This window comes from Hydra viridissima, unplaced genomic scaffold, assembly GCF_058129835.1.
Source record: "Hydra viridissima isolate aposymbiotic clone 2 unplaced genomic scaffold, HvirCarnegie_v1 scaffold_1, whole genome shotgun sequence".
Classification (NCBI taxonomy): Eukaryota; Metazoa; Cnidaria; class Hydrozoa; order Anthoathecata; family Hydridae; genus Hydra; species Hydra viridissima.
Genome location: NW_028324300.1, coordinates 9,433,362 through 9,455,340, shown reverse-complemented (window position 1 = coordinate 9,455,340; position 21,979 = coordinate 9,433,362). Strand labels below are relative to the sequence as shown.

The following is a 21,979-nucleotide window of genomic DNA, read 5'->3' as shown; positions in this document are numbered from 1 at the left end:
ATTGCAACCTGCCAATCGAAGCTGAAAAAGAGAGCAAAATTAAGTCATGAGAGTAATATAGGATTGAAAAATTATGCTGAATGGAATGCTAAAAACAATTTAATCAAGCTTTTCTTAATTATCATTTTTTTATAGATTTAATTGATGAAAAATACTTTAATTGATAAATACACAAATTAAAAACTTAATTAAATTTTCTCACTGGGGTTTCATAAATATCTTTAATATGAAATAATACTCGTAAACTTTTATAAAAAATCCATATAAGTCTGCTAATCACGAAAACATAATCTTAATCGTTTATGCTCAATCCTAGGGAAGGTATTTTCCCCAGGGAAAAAAAAACAAGAGAAATATTTTATATAAGGGAGATACCTTATACAAATCCAGAAAACTTTGCCATCAAAGAAACAACAAATAACTGCTAAAAATTTATTACAGTAAGGTACTTCATCAACATCTTCTTTAAGAAAGGGCTAAAAAAAGATTGGACTCACTATTGAAAAGGACTCACTATTGCAAAGGACTCACTATTGCAAGGAAATTAAAATAACAGCAAGTATTAAAAAGACAGTAACAAAGAACTAAGCCAGCAATAATGAGAAGGATCAATTTATTCATTCAATACTGAAGATGATTCAGGAAAAAAGACATTTCCTTAAATTTTCTTTAAAAAAAAGATAGAATCTAGGCTTGTTTTGAACCCAAAAACTAAAAGTAGGGTTAATTTGAAATGTTTTCAGGTAAACACTAGAATTTCTTTAAATTCACTAACTTTATTAAATGAAGTCCAGAAGAAAAAACTTTCTGTACATCAAAGATTACAGACATCACCAGAATCAAAATAAGTGAAAAGTAACGGAGATGAAAAGGAGAACTGTTTGATGAGAAGATTCCGAGAAAATCATGTGGAGCCGTGATGGAGCTAGAGAAATTAATGAAAATCATGTGGAGCCGTGACGGAGCTAGAGAAATCAATGAAAATGTAGATGTTAATGTTTTCTGCTCAACCAATTTATTTAGATTTCGAAATTTTTGTTAAACTTTGTTTATCTAATTTTTCTTTATTACAGTTATTTTGTTGTTTCTTTATTTTATTTACGTTAACTTTTTAAAATTTTTTCATTGTTATATTTTTGATTATATTATTTGTTTTTAATTATGTAATTTTTTCGAAACAAAACTATTTCAGTAATGGCTGATGGAGGTAAAGGTTTCCTAAATATTTTTGCAATATTTTTACTTGAAAATTATAACCCAATGCCGGATTGACAGTGGATGAAATGGAAGAAAATAAACCAATTATCTGATCTGATCATCTCTATTAAAAAACCATCCTTGTAATTCTGAAGATGCCGCAGCTAGTAAACTGACAGGACTTAACAGATTAATTATGCTGTGTAGAGTAACTAAAATTACGTGAATATTACTGGAATGCAAAGCCACTGTTACAACTCATGAATCTAGACAAGACGCTATTTGTGTTCGTAGCAGATTTTTATTAAATTTTGACAGTGAATGATCTACAAACGACCACATAATACTGCTTTAAACTACAATCATTTGGAGGACAAGATGTTGAGACAAGACAGAAATCATGGATTAATTAAATGGTGAGTTGGGTATTCTTGCTATAGCTTCAAACAAATAATAATACTTTAAGGAATAGGTTGTTATTTTGTTTAGAAAAAAAGCCTCAGCTTTATTATGCTTAAGGTTTTCAAAGGGAATACATGTTGTAAACTTCAACATGCAGATAAATTTCTGGAGAAATGAGTGATCGTTAGTTAATGAGACTAAGTTTGATAGCAAAAAACTTGGCCTCTTTTTAAATACGACTTGCATGTTCTTCTCCTTCTCTATTTGGGCACCAAGTTTCATTTTCTCACTGCTTTGTATTTTTACATCAGATTTCAAAAGTAGAAAAAATGAGTTTTTTGAAGTATTGTGTACACAACACTAGGGTCGTAACTTTTTGACTTTTTTCAAAAAATGTGTCGGCTATGAGAAAAAAGTTGAAATGAGGAAATGCATATTTATTTTTGTTTTTAATTTCAAAAATATCACCCACCGAAAAATATAAGATTTGTTCTTTGTGTTATAATATTATTGAAAGTGAAGCAACATGTTATGTCATAAATCCTTGTTACTGAATATAAAGCGTAAATTGAGACTCAGGAGTTTTGCAATTCAAAGATTGCATAAAATGTATTACCTTTCGGCACAAATATTGCTGCACTGGCTGATTATATACTCCAGTGAGTATCATAACACTTTTCAGTATTTTCATAATTTTGAACACTTTCTGCTAACTTGAAAATGGTGATCTGAAAACTAAATGTCAAATTCCACTAATAAATAAACAAATTTGCTGCAATAAAATAAAAGCCAGGATAGCATAGATTCCACGTGAATTCCAGCGTACATTGGTCAAATTTGGCAGTCCACCAAATTTAATGTACGGGAATTCTCCATTGTCGAGGAAATAGCGAAAGGTATATCCCAGTTCCAAAAGAAACAACGTCATCTCTTCATGTAACAGTAGGGAGATTCAATCTTGTCGGTCTCTGCACAATTGTTTTTGGAGAATCATATTCCCTTACAATATCATCGACGAAATTGTATGCAATGTCTGGAGAACGAGTAGCACCTCCTAAGGTTTCTTCCATGACATGTTTTAAAATGTGCTCCAAAACATAATGTTAGCAGCCAACATATTGTCCCACAGGTAAATTCAGCAATTTCTGCTGACGCTGTAGAATGACTACAACTCCATTTTTCCTGTCTGTATTCACAACAGTTGTATCCGTGACCATCATTTTTATTGATGCCCACAATTCAAAATAATCCAGATCTTTTATACCCATGGCAGTTGTTTGTGCTCTCGAATTTTCAAGGGTTAGTACCCCCAATCTGACTTCTTTTTCAGTGTTTTTGATTAATACCACTTGTAGTTCCTTGCCATTAACCTTCTTTCCATCAAAATACAGTGCCCAACTCTCTTCCTTTAAAGTTCTCTTCATATTTATTTTCATCTTTTCAGCTTGTTTCTTCATTACTTTCAGAATTCCTATATGGGAGGGCGCGGGCAAGCGGATACCGTCAGCAGATAACTGTTCGCATAATGCAGACACATTCCTGATGTTGATGATGTTAGCATTCCTGACTAAGGTAACTGCTGTAATTGTTGAATGATGTGGCAAGACAATATTCTTTTTTTCAAGTGGCTTGAAGGATTTGTTGTCGTTAGTGTCTGAGTTGTTTTCTGAGTCGCTAGACGAGAGAGGTTTTGCCGAGGAATCAGGGAATTATATGTACTGGTACGCACTTCGACGTGGTGTACCCCACCTTTCCGCCACTTAAGACTTGCTTTTCATACAGCTGCTCCAGTTGTACAGGTGATGTCAAATATACCAGAAAAAGCTACTTTTTCATCTTTCTGATCAGGGCGCTTTATAGAGGTGTCGTGTTCAAATATTAAACTTTCCATTCTTCTTACCAAAGACTTCAATTTTATGACGGGGAAATTTAATTTTCTGATCCTCAAAGACTCTAATTCTTCCGCAATCATTTTAAATCTGCTTTTGCGACACTTCTCATTTTTTGCGAGATAATGGTATTTTCCAATGATAGCATTTTTCAGAGGTATTTTGCAGTAATTCTCCAACGATGCTTCTATACATGGGATGTTTTTCCGTAGTTTAATGGCTTTTTTAAATCTTACCAGATTATCGGTCTACGAACAAGAATTTTTTTTAATATTGGTACTTGATCTCTTGAAAGCCATTAAAATTCTTCAATTACAAAAAATATGTTTATTAGCTCGACTAATCATGCAATCATATTTTACTTTTACTAAAATATGACATACCACAATGAATCACGCGTTCTCAGCCCCAAGGGAATTGCACTCGTGAAATTATATATATATGTATATATATATACAGGCGAGGATCTAAGGGGTGGCCATTATGGCAATGGCCATATAGTTTAAATTTAACGGCAGCCTAGTTAGTTATGGATTTTTTCGCTTAAGGATTATCCCTAAAAATTTAAATTTGTCAGCCATAATTTACGGATTTTGGGTATAGAGATTCCTGCTATGGCCACAAAGGTTCTTATTATACGTTACTGACGTTTTTTTCAATAAATGCTGTGAAAAAATATTAAAGTATCGATCTTTTATCGAAGTTTCAACCGTGAAAATAAAATTTGGCCATACAGTTATAAATTCCTGGATCCGCGCCTGATATATATATATATATATATAGTTTATATTTTAATTAGTTTTAGATTCGCAGTCAGTTGGTAAGAAATATAACAACTTAACTATAAGTGATTTCTAAATACGAAATATCCAACAACAAGACGTTTGTTCCAGAATATTACTGTTGAATAATACTGTTGTTATCAACGGTTAACAATCGGTAAAATGTTAAAAGTAGGTTTTATTTGGTGGGTCAGGTTTTCAATCAAACAATAAATAAAAACAATGTAAATGTTTTTAGACCATTCCTCATATTGTGGTACCATGGCCGTATAAATTTTAAAAAAGTTATCACCCTAGTGTACACGTGTGAAGTTGAATCGAGAAAATAATTGCTGATCATTTTATTGATATTAGTAATCCAAAACCCACAGAATATTGACATTCAAATGTGGGAAAGCAGTTTACCATCTATTCGTCGTTCAGGAAAACGTCGAATGGATGGTAATAATGTGTTTTGGCCGGATCTTGCATCATCTTATTATGGAAAATCAGTTGGTCAGTTTCTCCGGGAAAGAAATGTAAAATTGTTGAAAAGAATGACAAACCTGCATGCGCGCCAGAACCTCGTTTAATAGAAAATTTTCGGTCTAGGAAGCACAAATGATTGATCAATAGAAAAATAGTGTCAAATATTGTTTTAAAAAAGTCTAGAATACTCTACAATCTATAATTAATAGCATGTACAAAAAATTGGTGACTGCTCATAGATGTGATAAAGCTAGTTTGTTGCCTTTCTGAGTTATAGTACTGATGTTGCTGTATCAAATGGCTATTGTAGAATTAAAATATCTTTCTTTATTCAAAAAAGTGACTATTTTAGTTTAGACTCATTAGTTAGCAATAAGCCGTTTTCACTACATTTTCAATCTTTAGTGTCTTTGTTCAAAGCAATAGTGTCAAAAGATGCGTTGGTACTGGAAAGATTTTCGACCATTGCTGAACTTTGTTTCCGACATGTAATGTTTTTTGCTTCTACAAGCTTTGTTAATTTCTATTTTAACATTAATATTATAATTTCATCAAACCTTAAACCTAAAACCCTTTCAAGAGTGCACTTCTTTGAACAAAGCACGTTGCTATTGTTTCGTCTGTATGATCATTGAATCACTGTAAGGAGAAGAGCTAAAGTTATTATCGGCTGTTTAGAATTAAAACATTCGAAATTACTTTAAGTTGTTTAACATGAGTACGCTTTGAATAAAAATTTTATTAATTTCTAACATTTTAACGATTTGCATTAGCGTTTTACTGCTGCTTTATTCGAAGGACAAAAAAAAAAATAGAAAAGAAAAGGTAAATAAGAGAGAGAGAGGCCGTGTCTTCTTGAGTGCGTGCGTGCGTGCGTCAAAGTGCACTCGAAAGAGCAACGCCTTCTCAGCTCTGCAGTGAGCATCAAAGAAACCAAGCTGAACTGCTTTCCAATCTACATGCCCGAATCCAATGCATTTCATTTTGACCTAAGTAGGCTTATGCGCTTGTTCATTTCTTTTTCGGCCAATTTTGGTGTGCTTCGTTGCTGTTGTTTTGTTTGTTTTTGTTTTTTTTCTGTGCGTCGTCTGAGTATGCGCTTGTGCCAAACTATTTTGGTGAACTTTTCGCAGAAACGAAACGCGTTTCCTCCAACGAAGCACTTGTTAGTTCGTTATTACTTTTTCAGCGCTCTTGTAACTTATTACTCGCAAATTAGTGCAATTGTTATTTCCACAACTGTCCATTGAAAACGCCTATAAAAATGCGCTTCGCAAACACAAGCAAGTTCAAACACAAAGCACTAGCGAGTTCAAAAAAAACCTTCAAACCACTTGACAATCATGGTAACCAAGATAGTTTTCATCACAGCTTGTGTTCTGGCTGTCACAGCAAACGCAGTGCGTGTAGCACAAGACCAAGACTACGACTACGAACACCAGAACACCGATTACGGACACGGGAAAACCGACTACGAACCCAAAAAAACCGATTACGAACCCAAGAATACCGACTACGAACCCAAGAAGGTCGACTACCAACCAAAACGCGTTATTTGTGTTGGTAAGAGATTTCTTGAGAATTTGCTTCAGCAAAGCTTACTTAAGAATGTCGCGCTTTTGTTTTCTAACCGAGTTGCGTGTTTGACTAGAACATGCTAAACTTGCTTTTTGTTTTTGAGCGAAGAAGCTCACCGTTTAAACTTGTCTTTGAATTTTAGGTGTCGACGTTACAAATGACTGCATCTATCGTGCTGACGGCAACTACGCTATTGACAGCGAGCCTCGATCTGGCTACGTAGCATGTGTCAACAAGAGAGCCATATGCATGCCATGCCCATACGGATTAGTCTTTTGCGCCAAAGCTGGTTACCATGGTCTTGGACAATGCCTCGGAAAATATGATGAATGCCCACCACGACTCTACTAATTGTAGTAATGTTCAAAATAATAAAGATGCTAGAATGTTTTGAGCAGTGTTCGTTTTTTTTTTATTAGTTTTTTTATTAGTGCGCGACTAGATCGATATTGCACATTTTGCGAAGATCCTAAGTGATCTATTCCGGGATCATTCTGGAGATGGGAGAAAAAACTAAAAAAAAAAAAACAGAAAGAAAGAAAAAAGATAGTAAGGAGACCTGCGGCGGCAGTAACAACTCGGCAAGCAATGTTATAAACTTAAGAAAGCCTAAGTGAAACGGCCTTTCCCACTTTGTTAGCCATTTGATGGATTGTAGAATAAACCTTTGAGCCTGGTAGAAGCCGTCAGCGTTAGTGCGAAAGCTTTGCTTTTAGCTCAAAATTAGATTTAACTTTCTCTCTCTGCGCGATTTTAAGCCGCAAATGTTTCAAAAAGTTTTTTCCACTTGTAAGCTCAGCAAAGAACTGTTCTTTTGGCAAAATTGGCCAGTCGGAAAACACCTTTGCCGTTCAAAAACCTGAAGTTTACGCCGCGCTCTTTCGGCTAGCGGTTTCGCGTCGAAAGATAGTTGGCGGCGCATTGGTCGCGCTTTCACGGCCGAACATTAATGCTGCTCGTCCGCATAGCCGGCCATCCTGTTAAGAAGAGGCCAGTTTGTTGATGATTAACCGATCGTGCAAAGCAAAGGGTCGATTAACCGATCGTGCAAAGCAAAAGATCGGCTTTGTTTTAGCTCAACTCTGTTCAGCATGTTTTGTCAAATGCTAGCGGCGCGGCTTGCCACTCGGGCATTCACACGAATCGGCTACTTTCAACATCGCTTCTGACCCTTACAACTTAATTACAAAGCCACGAACAAAGAAACTCGCCATAATATTTCTCATAACCATGATGCATATTGTAATGTTCGACGGTAGGTCTTTAAACCACTGAAGAGGTGCTAAACGAAATTGCAACAGCTTAAAGCTTAGGTTTTTTTTTAAATATTCACAACCCTTTATTTTACATGTGCATTAACAAGAGTTAAACTGAGCTGCGTGTTTTTGTAATTTTTTATAATTTACTTTCTTCTAACGCGATACCGAAGTGTCAGACTCCTTTGCTTCCAAAGATGAGTGTAATTTTGTTGGTGACTGTAAACTAAACCCTAACACAAGTTTTGATGATTAAGTAATAGAGTTACGTCACACTGTGATAAACTACAAGAATAACAAGTTGTTACGGCTTGTCGTAGTATTAAGAAAGGCCAGATAATGCCTATGAACTTTTATTATGTGAAAATGTGCCCTCGACCTTAATGGTTTAAACGAAAGTTGACTAAATACCTTAAACGAGCAGCTTGGATTTTCATTTTAACAGATCTGCAACCTCTAAATAAAGTAACTAAAGGGAGCCAACAGTTTTGTTTGACGTTTTTATAGATCCTAATTTTGTTGTGATCAATTGGTGTTTTGTGAAGCTCCCAATAAAAAAATTGCATTTAAATGTCAATAAAAAAAAACAAACTAAAAACAAAAGAGAAATGATCAGCAGTGGAGAACAACAACGATTTAATAAAAAATAAAAATATGTATGATCTGATAAAGATACAATCAAAATAAAAATATCAGCCAAAATATTTATTACAAAACACAAAACCCTTTCATTTCATTTATTTCGCATTCTACTTAAGCAAATGCGCCTGACGAAACCAACATCATAAATAACCAAGATTTTAAACTAAAACGTTATTCGCTAGACAGAAAATTATTTCTATAAACAATGGGCTCCTCTAACTTAAAAAGTACCTAGATAATTGATAAGTTAAAAACTTTCAAATATATATAAACATAACAGTGATGATTCAAACTATTGAAATCAGTTCTAAAAAGCATCGAGCCACACTTAAGTTAAACAAATCACCGTAGGCAAAGTTTGGTAAAATCCACATTCAAGTCAACTAAAAGCATTCACTCAAAACAAAACAAAAAATACTAAAGGACTTTAAAAACCTTGTAGTTTTATTGTTCGAGAAAAAGACCCATATTGCAACTTGTTAATTTCAACAAAGAGAAGCAAATTTTTTTGGATTTACATTATTTTACAAGACTCGCGTTCTCCACCTTCTCGACGCTTAAAAAGAAAAAGATCATTTTGTCAATAAAAAAGAAAAACGAACATGTCAAATATACATTTAAGATGAATTTAACAAAAAACCAACCTGTACCTTGCGTATTCTTCTAGTGCCAATAGGAGGTTGGGGCAAAACAATTTTATGCTTAGCTACAATCTAAAAAGTAATAATAATTGGATTTAAAAAAATGCCCTAATTAATGTATCTGTATCCCAGTATTTGTTTTATATAATGTAATTTTGATTGATTTTTTATTTGTTAATTTGATGGGTCAATTTTGGTTATATACTTTTAATATTTTATTAACTGGAGTGAACCTACAGAGGATCAAAGTTAATTTTGGTTATATACTTTTAATATTTTATTAACTGGAGTGAACCTACAGAGGATCAAAGTTAATTTTATAAGTTGTCCTGCTACAACATAAATAAACAAACTTTTTAAATATTATATGATGGTAAACTGAAAATGACAAAAGGTTTGACATTAACTAAATCATACAAGCAATCAGCTAAACTGCAAATCATTTTGCAGTTAGATTTGCATAAATTATTTTAAAATAACATAAGAGAACAACATGAGTTTTTGCTCTTATATGAAAATGTATAAGTAAGAGTAGGTTAAATTGTTACACACAAAATATCTTAAATCAAAAACATTTAAATGCACGTTTGATGCTAAAAACCAAGAAAACTTATAACAATAAGTTTTTACTTCTGGTTAGAGAGCTTCATCAACAGTACTATTAATCATGTTTATCTACATCAACTGGAAAAAATTAATTTATGCTTATGGAATGTTTGATCAAAACTTAATAGTTGCTATTGGTTTTGTTATAAAAGTTTTTATAAAAAGGATGCATTTTGGACAGAGCATAAAATAATAATCCAATCATCCATGAGAAGTATAAGAGATTAGTGTGTGTGAGAAGTTGATAATTGAACTAAACACACTACCTTTAACATAAATTTCATTCACTTCAGTATTATCACAATGTGTTATACCTCCATATCTGGATTTATCAAAGATGTTGTTATGTCAGACCCATGACTCCAATCCTCTTGTTTAAGCACATAATCAGTAGGTGGTTTCTGCTTCACACCACTGTTGTGACTCCACAGCTATGAAAGTTAAAAAGCTCTTAGTTAAAAAGCTTTTGCATTTAAAAATTTCAGCAATTTAAGCTTTTAAATTTAAAGAAGGTCAACTAATAGCTAAAGACATTCAAAATAAATTAGTTATATTTTAAAAAAATGACTTACTGTCACAGTTTGTTTTGCTTTCAGTATAAATTTTGGTGTAAATTTGTATTCAACTGCTTGTTCATCCTTACCATCAACAACACGTTGCACACACCAACCACCCAGAGGTTCATCCTTTTAAAAATTTTAAAAAATCAAAACTTTCATAAAAAAATTTTTTTTTAATAACCTTTAAATCAGAGAAAAAATGATATACTTTATCTGAGTTGTTGATTAAACGCACAAACTTTCCATCACTATCACATTCTGCAATTTCAATACTTCCAATTGCATTATTCTCGACTTGAGGTGGCTCCTCATCATCGGCTCTGCTTCGTTTTGTACCTCGTTTAGAGGTGCTTCCTCGTGGTGGGGTGGAGATATTCAACCTGTAAATAATAATTTTGACAATTAAGTTTGATATTTCTTCATTAAGAATTAGAAAAATTTTTGATTGTAGATTTTCAAAACGGTAAAGAAAATGAAAAGAGAGACAAATGATAAAAACCTCTCTTCTTCCCCCTCTAACAACTTCCTATAAGCTGCAATTTCGACATCTAATGCAATCTTGATTCCAAGTAAAGCTTCATATTCATTATGTAATTCATCAATTTTATCCTGCAATGAGCGATTTTTTTCATCGCGAACCTGAAGTTGCTTATGAAAGTCATCTTTATCATGTTGGCGCAGGCTGTCTAAGTCATTGATTCGTTTCTGTAGTTGAACTACCTGTAAAAAAAATCATATTACAACATCCAAAAAAAATTAATAAAATTGAAAAAATTACAACTCATATATATTATATATTAAAAAATCACACTACATAATTAACCTTAAAAACATAACAACTTACTTTTGATTCTAGAACACTATAATCTAATCTTAATTTGTCCAATTCACTTTTCAAATTAGTATTACTCTCAGTTAGTCGAGTCACATGAGAGCGATCTCGATCACTTTCTGCTCGCAAAGTTTCAAACTAAAAAGAAATGTACAAAGTAAAGGTGCAGCCAACAGTAGAGAAGCAAAACAATATTAGCCAGAAATCCCATTTAGTTGTAGATGGACTACTTTTGAATTGTATTTCCTCATTGTAATGATATTTTAAATTTTTTACAAAGATATTTACCATAAATCTTCTAAATTATTCTCAGTAAAGTCCTTGCAATTGGTTTTAACACAAGTTTCTAAAAAGATTTATTATTATTACTCACTTTATCTATAAAAAACAACATACTTTATTCTGATAAGCATCTTCTAACTCTCTCTTAGCGTTCTCTGCTTCTTCTTCAAACTCTTCACGTAATTCTTGTAATTTATCACGAAGTATGTTATCGTAACTATCAGCTTTACCATCTATTTGCATTGAAAAATGCATATTTTCTGTTTGACTACGCAGCTCCATTACTTCCTAGTTAGAAAAGGTTATTCAGATTTAAAAGAATAGATATATACTATAAAGATAATTACTTAAACTTCTGCAATTTATTGATAGCTTAATTGCTGTTATCTGAGCATTATTTTTTATAATTCCTAAAATAGCAAATTGTTATGCTAACTGCAGTAACCCTTTTCAAAAATAAGTAAAAAATCAGACCTGCTCATACCTTAGCATGAACTTGTTCATTAAAATCAACTTCTTCTTGCAATGTTTGTGCTCTGTTTTCTGCATCAACACGACGTATAATTTCTTTCTCATGGTTAGATTTCTCTTTTTCTAAATCATCTTGGCATTCTTTAAGTTGCTCTTCAAGATCTTTAACTTGGTGTTCTAAATCTTTACGCTCCTTTGATAGCACTATATTTAGTGATTCTTTTTCATGTAACCTTCGCTCAACACGTTTTAACTCATCTTCAATACGACTTCGATTTGCAGCCTCTTTTTCATATCTGATAAATAATTTCAAATAAATTTACCTTTATAGAAGAAAAAATAAAATAGTATTTAAAAACGTAATCACTAAGAAACAAAAATACAAACAAAGGATAGAAAGTCAACTGTTTAACAGAAATTAAAATGTCATTTTTCTATAACAGCTGGTTTCTAACTATTTTTTTATAAAACATTTTCCTACAAATTAAAAAGCAAAGAAATGATAAAGAAAAAGTGTTAATTCAGATATGAGCTACAACTTGATTGTGATATTTAGTCAGAAATATCTTATGTCTAATCCTCTGTACTTCTCTGGCTGGATAACTAGAAAATTATTTTTGAATTGACGCCTATTACTTTGACAAAAAAGAAATAAAGACACAGGTCACAGGTATACAAATCATTAAAAAAACCAATTCCCATCTTTCCTAACTCATAGCCTGTTTTTGTTTTTTTTTTTACTTTACACCACATATGCAGTTAACATTTAAAAAATTTTCCTTACTTGTGCTTGAATTCTTCGACTAAAGAAGTTAATTTATTATTCTCCAGCTGCAATAAAGCCTTGTCTTTTGCAGTTTCATCAAGAAGCCTCCTTGCTTCACCGAGTTCTGCTTCAAACATTGCCTTGACATTTCCTACTTCACGAGAAACTGATTCTTTTGAGGTAGTAACTTCAGCTGTTAAGCGAGTATTTTGTTGCTCTAAATACCGCATACGATCAATGTATGTAGCTAAACGATCATTAAGCCCAGAAAGTTCCTCTTTTTCTTGAACTCGAGTTCTAATATTTGGTGATTGGTAACCATATCTGGGACTTCGTACGTCGGGTGTTGTGGCCATCTTATAAAGTACTTTAAAAAGTGATAACCTATAAATATGTAAAACTAGACCCCTCAGCAGTTAACTGTTGAAAAAGAACGCTACCTTTATGCTTTTATTTTAATATGCATAAACCCGCCAAAGAAACAAGGTGGTACAAATGGTGACGTAAAGCAACACGATTAATTGATTGATTGAAAAATGTTTAAATGGTCGTTGTGATCTTTCGTTTCAATAAATATCTGCCGTTTTTATCTTAATCAACAGATGGTCCGATTATTAATGACGCTGAAATAGTAGTATATAGCAATAGTAGTATACCGTTTTGCTTAACGTACATGCATATATTACCCTTAAATATTACTTAAGACTCTTTTAAGAACTCTTCTTCAGACTCTCACCCAAAAGTTTTTTAACTCAGAGAACCCCAAACGAAATGGCAAATCTTTGTTCTCATTCTCGCTCATCTAATTAAGAAAACTTAAAATAAATTATTAAATGTCGATTTCAACTGGTTACTTTCGCACGCCTAATTTACTACGAAAAGAGAAAATTAAGTTAATTTAAATCCGTAAGTCCTTGAAAACAGAGAAAAAACATTTAAAAGCTTGCTATTTGAGCGAGAAGCAATGTTACACACTAGCCAAATATTTTGTAAAATAGATTTTTTATTGCAAAAAAAAAAAAAAAAATCAATAGTGTTATAAAGTTTAGAAAGTTTGTACAAAATATGCAATGGTGGTAAAAATACGTTACAAGAAAAACTGCCGCTAAAAAAAAAATTTTAAACTCCTAAGTTCTGCTCAAATGTTGTTGGAAACGCTTAGAAATATTTGCCAATACGGTGGAAGACAGACTAAATATACAAAAAAAAAAAAAAAAAAAAAAAGAAATTAAAATAAAAAGGAGTAATCTAAATTTTTATTGTTCATAAAGCGGCATAATAGTAAGAAGCACAATTTGTTATTTTTGTATTTATTTTTCTTCTTTTGATCAAGCGCCACGCACCCATCGTTAAAACACGGGAAAAAAATGTTCTGTGCATTTATAAACTATTGTTTTGAGTACCACCTGCAATATTGAAATAAAAAAGTGAAATGCTCTCAACTATAAAAATAAACGAAAAGGTTATTGCTTTACTTCTTTAACAGCATGCCCACTTTCAAATTGTTAAAAAATTTGGATTTTGAGACGTCAGCAATTAGAAATCATCATAATCAAGGCTTTAGAAATACTTGGCTTTATAGCTAGAAGTATACATATAATTTTGATTTTAAAAAATTTCATGACTAAGTTTTACAAAAAATGACGAGAAAAACTTTTGATTTGGTTTACATTACCAAAAAAAATCCTGCAAGAAAAACCATATTCTACCGAAGTATATTGAAGCAAATATCAATTTTACAACGAATGTTGTAGGTAATAATAATAGTTTATATTTATCCTTTTTTTCCATTTGAAACATTATTATATACTATAAATACTATTATATGTTATTGAATATTTTTACTAGTTGGTTGGATGATAAAAAATTTTTTGTAATATATTCAAGAATGATGATGATTTTAACAACGATAATAACAATAACAATTATGACAAAAATTAAATAATCGTAAAAATAAAAACAACTGTTATTATGACTGTTATTATTAATAATTCTAATATATATTTTTGTATTATTATTACTATTATCATCTTTGTGACATCATCAGATAATAGATATGTATTTCATTATTCAACCTATTTTATAATTCTATTTACAGTTAAAGTTTCACCATGTTGTTAAGGTGAGTTGTTGAGTTTCTTTTATTAAGTTTAAAAAATGGGATAGTTCTTTTTTAAAAATATTTTACATTAGATAGAGTTAGTTTCATTTAAAAAAAAATTTTTTCTAGTGTTACTTTGCATCATTTTTATAGAATTTGGTTAAATGGTTCAGAACTATTTTTTAACTATGATTTTTTAAATAGATTTTTGAATTGCATAACGCGATGTAAATAAATTTTTTATTAATTTTTTTGTATAACGACAATTTTTTTTTTTTTCTTTTAGTGAAACAACTTAATTTTCCAAGTAAAAGAAGAAATATTTTCCAAGTAAAAGAAGAAATATTTGTTGTAAATGTAACTAGAACTACACTACCAATATCAAATAATCAGCTCCTCTTTATTAGTAATTGATTTATATATATATATATAGCCATGGTAAAAAATTATGCAAGAAAAGCTTATCTAGCAGGCATTTTGCTTTGATTGTTGCTTATTTTTGAGTGCTTGACCTTAGTAATAAAAGCCCCAAATCTGGAGTCATAGAGACTGCCTATTGTAATACATTATTGAGATGATGATTAATGCATCTAAGACAGCCAATCATTGCAAGAGACCTTGAAAATAAAATATGAAAAATGCTAGTATTATAAAAAAACATTATAAAAGAGAATTTCTACTTCTCTTTTAAAATATTATTGCAAAAATACGAGTTTTTCAACAGATATTTATTAGAAAAAAAGAAAATAAGAAGAACTTTTTTTCAAGTTTTCTCTTGTTCTTTCGAAGTTCTTCACTGTCAATTATTTAGTAGTTTTTACACGGGGTATAAAACACTTGTAGATCCATCACCTAATGTTATCTCATTTTTACAGTAAGTGCAAGTAGTAAAATAGCTGGTTCTATCCTACATTTCGGTAGACTATTTCTAATTTTCGATAAAGCAATATTGGCTCTGGATTGGGTATGCAAATAAAAAACATGCGACTTTATGAACAACTTTTTACTAACTTTTTCATCAATTATTATGCTAATTGCAATTACAAAAAAGCTTTATTGATCAATTTTCAAGGATGCTTAACGAAGGCTAATGCAACCTTTTAAGTATAAAGTTAGTTTATAAAATTTGATAATTATTAGCGGCTGTAATGGAGCAGCAAAAACTTTGAAACTGATGCTTACTAAATTAAATTCTTCACGTCATCTCAGAAATAATTTACTTTTTATATACTTTTTTAGTATCCTCCTTTCTTTAAATATTTAATTATTTTTTACATTTCTCAACATTTACTTCCGCTTTTTTGGGTATTTAACACGATTACTTTTTACCGAAATCTCTTGACCAATGATTACGAATAAAAAGTGGCCATTTTACTTATGAACTTAATATTTTTAAATATCCATGTTTGTATTTAAAAACAAGAGTCGGAATGTGCTTCGCAAAATGAAGAAGAAAATGAACAAAAGAAATAAAATAAAAAAAACAACAACAACAAAAAACAAAACAAAACAAAACAAAACAAAACAAAAAGCAGTGACAATGACTACTTAAAATATTATTAGAGAAATTAAATAATAATGACTAAAAATAATATTATTGGAATAAACTTAAAATCTGAAAGAAGTTTGTTTGTGCATGATTATTACTAAGTCAGTGATTAAGTTAAAGTATTATCATTAAGCTATTACACCAGTTTTGCTTTAATTTTTAAAAGATAAGCAAGTAACCCAAACAGGAGATGTATGTTTGTATGAGCATTTTGTTGTTTTAAAAAAACGAATAGTTTCATACATTTTGTTGTGTAGGTTATTACATGTTATTGTATATTCGTATACTACATTAGATTTTACCATTGTTATTGCACAAAACATTATTATACAAAGAATTTTATGTGCAGTCAAGATTTTAATGTGAAGATATGAAGATTTCTCCTTTTGATGAAGAGAGCAAAGTTGTCAATGATTCTTCTAATTCTGAAAATGATGACAGTAAGAATATTTTTTATGGAAAATGCATACTTGTCAATATCTAAAAATGTCTATATACCTTTGCAACTTAAAGTTATTGAATGTAAAAATAATATTTTGTATATATGTATTTACTTGTTATTTAGAATTGATTTCCTTAAATCCTGAAGAATCTCATGTATTTGTAAGAACTTTTGTCTTTCTTTGCTATACATCAAATAGTTAAAGGTGTTCATAACAAAAAAAAAAATTAAAATTAAATTTTGATATGATGGTGAATTGTTAAGTTAATTTTTAAAGTAAATAAATATTCAAAGAATTTTTTATTTAATATTCATAACAATTTGAATAGGTATTAGAATAAATAGCAGACATTATTTAATTCTCATCAAAATATTATTTCATTTGTAAACTTTCTGGCAAAAACAAAGCACCAATAACAAATTGCAATGGAAAATTGATAGCTGATGTGTGTCTTGTTTTTTTTTTAAAATGAAGATTTATGTTATTTAAAACTTTATAATTTTTATTATTGACAAGGGCTCTTACTTTGTAAAACTATTGGATTATTAAAGATCTAGTAATGGTAAAAGAAGTTTTGCATGTCAAGTTATTGATGATTACCACAGTTTTAATCTTTAAGTTTGCTTAAAACTGCTTTATCTATCAAAATAAAATCTTAAATTGATTTTCTGAATAGTTACCATAAAATTACTTATGTGTAAGGGCTTACAAAAAATTCCAAAACTATACAGAGTAATTTTCCCATGCCATGAACCAATGTCAGTTCTTCAAAATCATTTTTTGTCTTCATTAACAAAATCTTCAGTTTTGACTGATTAGAATCTTGTGCTTATTTAAAATTTCTTAATTGTTTCAACATGTGAAAATCATAGACATAACCTGATGTTTATTGTTAAAATGTATAGAAAGAATCTAAGAAAAGATTTTTTGTTAATTTGTTTTAAAGAAATAGTGTGTTTTAAAGAAATTTATTTTATACATCTTTTTTTTTTTTTTTTGTAAGTTGAGTTTAAAACCTTATGTTACCATGAATAAACATAAAATTTGACTAAAAATGTTTTTTTTGAAGAATTTTCAATCTAATTCTATCCCCATGATACAAAATCCAAAATGAGTGGGAAAAGTAAATTCACAATCCTTTTTTGACACTTAATTTTGCAGACACCCTATTTAGTGTCTCACACATAAACTAGATTTGTGATGTGTTTAATTTTGCTTTTTAACTTTGACTGTTGGGTATTTAATCATCAAAATATATTAAAAATACTCTTGTAATATGTTGCAGCATTAGTTTATTGCTTATTTTTGATTGTCTTAATAGGGTGGTGATTTACTTACAATTTCCTTCAATGGAAATGAAACAGTATTTGCTGATGATTCTCAATTCTATGTAGTTTTTAAAGGTTCTAATATTTATCACATAACCTCATCTAAAGTCCATTCTTCTACAACATTACAAGCAGTGATACCATGTGAGATCTTTTCTACATCTTAAACTATTTTAAATAAAATACACATTTTTATCTTTATTATTATCAGTTTTTTTTTATTAATAGCTTTTTGGACAAGCTCTTTTTTAAAATTGCTTTTATCTTTCTTTAGATCATGATAGTGCTGAAGCTGTAAAGGTTTCAGTTCATTATTTGAAAAGTTCAGAAGACAAAGCAACTGAAATTTTGAATAAACAATTTACATTTTTTGCTGACAATGCTTATTTAATTGCAAAAGAACTTATAGAAAACATCTCTAATGCTGATGCAATCTGTAAGATACAAACAACTCATGCTAAGGAATTAAAAAACTTAGGCAGAGATAAAAAGATTCTTGATTCAAGATTGGTTGATTCTTTAATGAAATTATCTTTCCCAACATCATGGGGCATTGATGAAGGTTTGTAAGATTAATCTTAGAGGTTTTAAATTTTTCTAATATGCTTTTTTTTTTCTTTTTTTTTCGTTTGAAATGATTTTTTTTGATGGTTTTCAGCAATATTCTTACAGACTTTTATAAATCTTACATTTTTAGCTAGTACAAACCAATGGACATTGCTTCATTTTTGTGCCAAATACAGACTTCCTCTTATGGCTGAGTATTTATTGACAAAGACAGGTGCTACAAAAGTTTTAAAGATAACTGATTCAAAAGGTCGAACTCCTCTTGATATTGCTTGCAAAATTAAACACACCAAGTTAATTGAAATTTTTTCAAGGTACAAACTTTTAGTTTTCTCATCTATATTTATATTTTTTGTAATCAATCTTAAAATGTCATTGAAATAGATATGGTAACAGTAGATATGTTTTGAATAAAAATAAATCCTGAAACATATGGTCAAAAGGAGATTGTGATATAATATGAAAAGTTGTGGTAAAGTATGAAAATGGTCAAGTTTGAAATCTGAAAAACTATTTTTTTATTAGTAATTACACTCTGAGTTTTCATTAAAAAAGTTCAGTTTACCAAAAAGTTTCTATAATTACACTAAAAGTTGCACTTAGAGTTTTTTTGTCCGCAATTAGTAAGATTACAATTTGAAAGTGCAGATATAGAAAACTAAGGTATAGTGAAAGTTGTTATTTCATTTTTTTATTTTTATTTTTTACAGTTTGTTTTATTCCCCTTAGACTTTTGCTGTTCTAAGTTAAAGTAAGAATGCTTCTAACCAATAGTCAATTTTAGTGGCTGTAAATCATTTTTTATTTTATTTTAATCACCCCTTATTTGTGTGTGTTTCTAATGTCAACTCTATTTCATAATATCATGGTGCTTCACACAAATATTTTTCAGGATTATTTTTTTCTTTCTTTCTTTTTCTGTGTATGTGTTGTTTTTGGTAAAACCAATGCTAATTAAATTGTTAGCAGTATTTTTTCAGATTAAACAGTTATCAAACAACCTCTAATGCAAATATTTGTTTATTAAAAAAACAAGTTTTTTTTCTTTGAAAAAAATCATTCTTAAAGTGAAAGTAATGTGCTTTTTTTTATTGTTTAAAAAGGTTTCAAAGTGTTTGTTTATTGCATAAAAAAAATCTGTAAATCATACGATTTATTAGAAGTTTAAAATAGATCATTGACACATGATTTATAGTAGAGAGATTTTACACATTGATGTTTTCGGAGTTTGTTTTAGTCATTGGAAAAAAGTAAATAATAGGTCTACTCTATACAAATTACAACTGCAAAGAGTTCAAATTTCATAGTTTTATACGTCATTAACAAGTTGTACAATGGAGCACGATTATCAAAATTTTAAAAAACACAACTTTGTAGATCTAAAATTATAACTCTTACTTATTTCTATAAAATATTTATGATTTTTATGATATTTATGAACTTAATTGAAGAATTTTTGACAGTTAGTAGCAACAAGTTTTCATACACAAGTGATAGTCTGTTTGCATTTAAAGTTTTTAAAATGTTCTTTTTCAAAGAACTTGAAGATTCTCATTCTGGTTTTCATAATCATATCAAATATAACTACATGCAAGAAAGCAATTAATTTCATATAAAACTTCAAGCATTTTTTTTTCTTTTTTTTTTTTTTTTTTTTTTTTATTCTATTCAGCTCTGATATAGTATTTCTTCTTAATCATGTTATTATTTAAAAGCTTAATATTGAATTTTTTTTTTTGTCATGATTGTTTTACCTCTTTTTGTGACTTTTAATTAAAATTCATTTCTTATATAAACTATTTTTTCAGTCATTAAATATAAGTATTCAAATTGTTATTTAGAAAACGTGTATCAGCTTAAAAAAAGGTTCATCCACTCCTTCTTTTTATTGGCTGGTTAATTTTTGAAGTTGATATTCTGTTAGTGTTCTATAATTAGTACTTATTAGTGACTTTATTATAAAACAGTAAAAGAGAAAAAAGGTTTGTCTTAGAATTTTGAAAATTTTTTTAGTATTTTTACTTTAGTTTATCTTGAAAATTTAATGCTTAATAGTTATAGTGAGATCTCATTTTTCTTGATTGATATTTATATTTTTTTGTCATAATCGATTTCTTCATATTAGCTTGATTAATAACATAACCTTAGCAAAGCACCTCTAAAGATTTTTATTTGTTACATTTTGTATTAGTAGTTGAGAGTTTGTTAAAAAATGTTTTAAACCTTATGCATGTGGTTTAAACCATTTTTAATGATAAGTTTTTTTGATAAAGTTAGGGTTTTAGTATTTCTATTTAATGTGCTTGTCTTTATTTTTATTTTTTCATAAACTTTTCAGGACATGTTAATAAGATAAATGCAGTTCATTATATAAAAAATAATTTATTAAAACCATTTGATTTATGGTAAATAAGAGAAATATAGATTATTAACCAAATTTCTGATTTATCAGTATTATAAATTATTTTAACAACTGTTTGATATGGGTCATAGGTTTTCTTGAAATTAATTTTGACTTGATTTCCATCTACCTGTTTCTTTATTGTTAAATTGCAAGTCATTTATTTTTTAATAAAATTACATGGATTAACAAGTGTTTAAGACAGTTCTTTTACATTAAAAGGTTGGTTTTGCTTTAAATAATAATTTTAAATGATTTTGTTTATAAACTTTGTTGAGATATTTGGCACTTAGTTATTAACATTTTTTGAATGTCTAAAAATAATTTGCAGTTGAGAATAAATGTCTTTTTCATAGTTTCCATTTCATTGGTTTTCTTAAGCAAACATTCTAATATAATTCCAATAATATTTTTACAATGTGCATTTTTTCTAACTTTAACTTTACAAATTATTTTAATGGTTCTAATTTTACTTTACAAGTTATTTCTTTATTTGCCACTTAGTTTTCCTATTTGTGAATTTTTTACTAAATCGAGATATTAGTGTTTATCTAATTTACATATAAAAATTTTAAATCTCTTACAATAAGTGCTTATCAATTTTTTTCTGGTTACATTTTTTAAAAAAGCTTCTATAAATAAATTCCCTATGTTTTAATCTCACAGATTAAGATCTAAGATTATCTTTTTGTTTCTGATCCAGTATCTTAATAAGCTGACTTGGATAAAAGATTACTCAATTGTTTTTGATTTTAATTGAAAAAGGAAGGAAAGCTTATGAAGATGAAGTATTTTCTAGGAAAGATTATTTTTTAAACTGATGACGTATTAATTGTGAGACATTTCATTAAGGTATTGTTTTCTGAGTAATTCTAATAATTGCTGTGCGCAAGTTAATATATTTTTTTTAATATTACTTTGTGCGATGGAGTAAAAAAAAAAAAAAAAAAAAGATTTGTGTTGTGATGGAAATTTTAATCTTTAGAGTTTTTATTTTTGTTTATAATATTTTTTTGAAATTATTTTTATGTAAATTAACTTATAAATGATTTAAAGTTTTTAAATTGTTTATAATATTTACATATATTTTTTATCTAGCATTTATTTTTTATTTCAGAACCACAATGGATTATAAAAACTTTTTCAGTACTAAACCAAGAGAGATTGTATTTTTTTCATAAATATTGTGTTATAAGTGTTTTAATCTCTCTGTATGTT

At 29.3% G+C, this 21,979-nt stretch overlaps 3 protein-coding genes across 10 annotated transcripts in view; 2 read left to right on the top strand and 1 right to left on the bottom strand.

The window, feature by feature from the left end:
- Positions 1 to 6,034: 6,034 nt before the first annotated feature.
- Positions 6,035 to 6,710, top strand: LOC145191706 (periculin-1-like). The gene is made up of 2 exons (XM_090084003.1): positions 6,035 to 6,301; positions 6,459 to 6,710. The coding sequence occupies exons 1-2, from the start codon at positions 6,082 to 6,084 to the stop codon at positions 6,665 to 6,667; spliced, it is 429 nt and encodes a 142-aa protein (XP_089940129.1). The 5' UTR covers positions 6,035 to 6,081; the 3' UTR covers positions 6,668 to 6,710.
- A 1,481-nt stretch (positions 6,711 to 8,191) lies between these two features.
- LOC145187499 (lamin-B2.L-like) lies at positions 8,192 to 12,935 on the bottom strand. 3 transcript variants are annotated; one of them, XR_016451492.1, is made up of 10 exons: positions 12,391 to 12,898; positions 11,620 to 11,902; positions 11,250 to 11,423; positions 10,866 to 10,991; positions 10,521 to 10,741; positions 10,230 to 10,401; positions 10,034 to 10,147; positions 9,151 to 9,892; positions 8,859 to 9,088; positions 8,192 to 8,770 (listed from the first exon to the last, which is right to left on the bottom strand). XR_016451492.1 is itself a non-coding variant. In XM_090083989.1 (10 exons), exons 1-10 carry the CDS (start codon positions 12,726 to 12,728, stop codon positions 8,729 to 8,731), a joined length of 1,656 nt encoding a protein of 551 aa, XP_089940115.1. In that variant the 5' UTR covers positions 12,729 to 12,935; the 3' UTR covers positions 8,192 to 8,728. The 3 variants fall into 3 exon arrangements, 2 of the variants coding, with proteins under 2 accessions (XP_089940115.1, XP_089940117.1); XM_090083989.1 differs by having other exon boundaries at positions 8,859 to 8,927; positions 9,776 to 9,892; positions 12,391 to 12,935; XM_090083991.1 differs by having other exon boundaries at positions 8,865 to 8,927; positions 9,776 to 9,892.
- Positions 12,936 to 14,759: 1,824 nt separating this feature from the next.
- LOC145187990 (uncharacterized) overlaps positions 14,760 to 21,979 on the top strand; it is a 37,711-nt gene continuing 30,491 nt past the window's right edge. For 2 of the 6 annotated variants that reach the window (XM_090089739.1, XM_090089728.1), the window contains exon 1: positions 20,195 to 20,342. Coding sequence is in view for 2 of the 6 variants with exons in the window: in XM_090089711.1 (XP_089945837.1) it covers positions 16,393 to 16,462; positions 16,588 to 16,625; positions 17,787 to 17,937; positions 18,068 to 18,355; positions 18,491 to 18,674 (731 nt within the window). In the remaining 4 variants the exon portion in view is untranslated. Of the gene's footprint in view, positions 16,463 to 16,587; positions 16,626 to 17,786; positions 17,938 to 18,067; positions 18,356 to 18,490; positions 18,675 to 20,194; positions 20,343 to 21,425; positions 21,614 to 21,979 lie in introns of those variants that run through there. The other 4 variants (XM_090089734.1, XM_090089723.1, XM_090089711.1 and 1 more) reach the window with 3 other exon arrangements.

What these genes read in the sequence shown, in the direction of transcription:
- LOC145191706 (XM_090084003.1), top strand. Translation starts at nt 6,082, where the DNA reads ATGGTAACCAAGATAGTTTTCATCACAGCTTGTGTTCTGGCTGTCACA. An exon ending in AAAACGCGTTATTTGTGTTG is followed by an intron (nt 6,302 to 6,458) that starts GTAAGAGATTTC and finishes TTTGAATTTTAG; the next exon opens with GTGTCGACGTTACAAATGAC.
- LOC145187499 (XM_090083989.1), bottom strand. Translation starts at nt 12,728, where the DNA reads ATGGCCACAACACCCGACGTACGAAGTCCCAGATATGGTTACCAATCA. An exon ending in AAGATGCTTATCAGAATAAA is followed by an intron (nt 10,992 to 11,249) that starts GTATGTTGTTTT and finishes ATTTCTTTTTAG; the next exon opens with TTTGAAACTTTGCGAGCAGA. An exon ending in AAGCAAAACAAACTGTGACA is followed by an intron (nt 9,893 to 10,033) that starts GTAAGTCATTTT and finishes TAACTTTCATAG; the next exon opens with CTGTGGAGTCACAACAGTGG.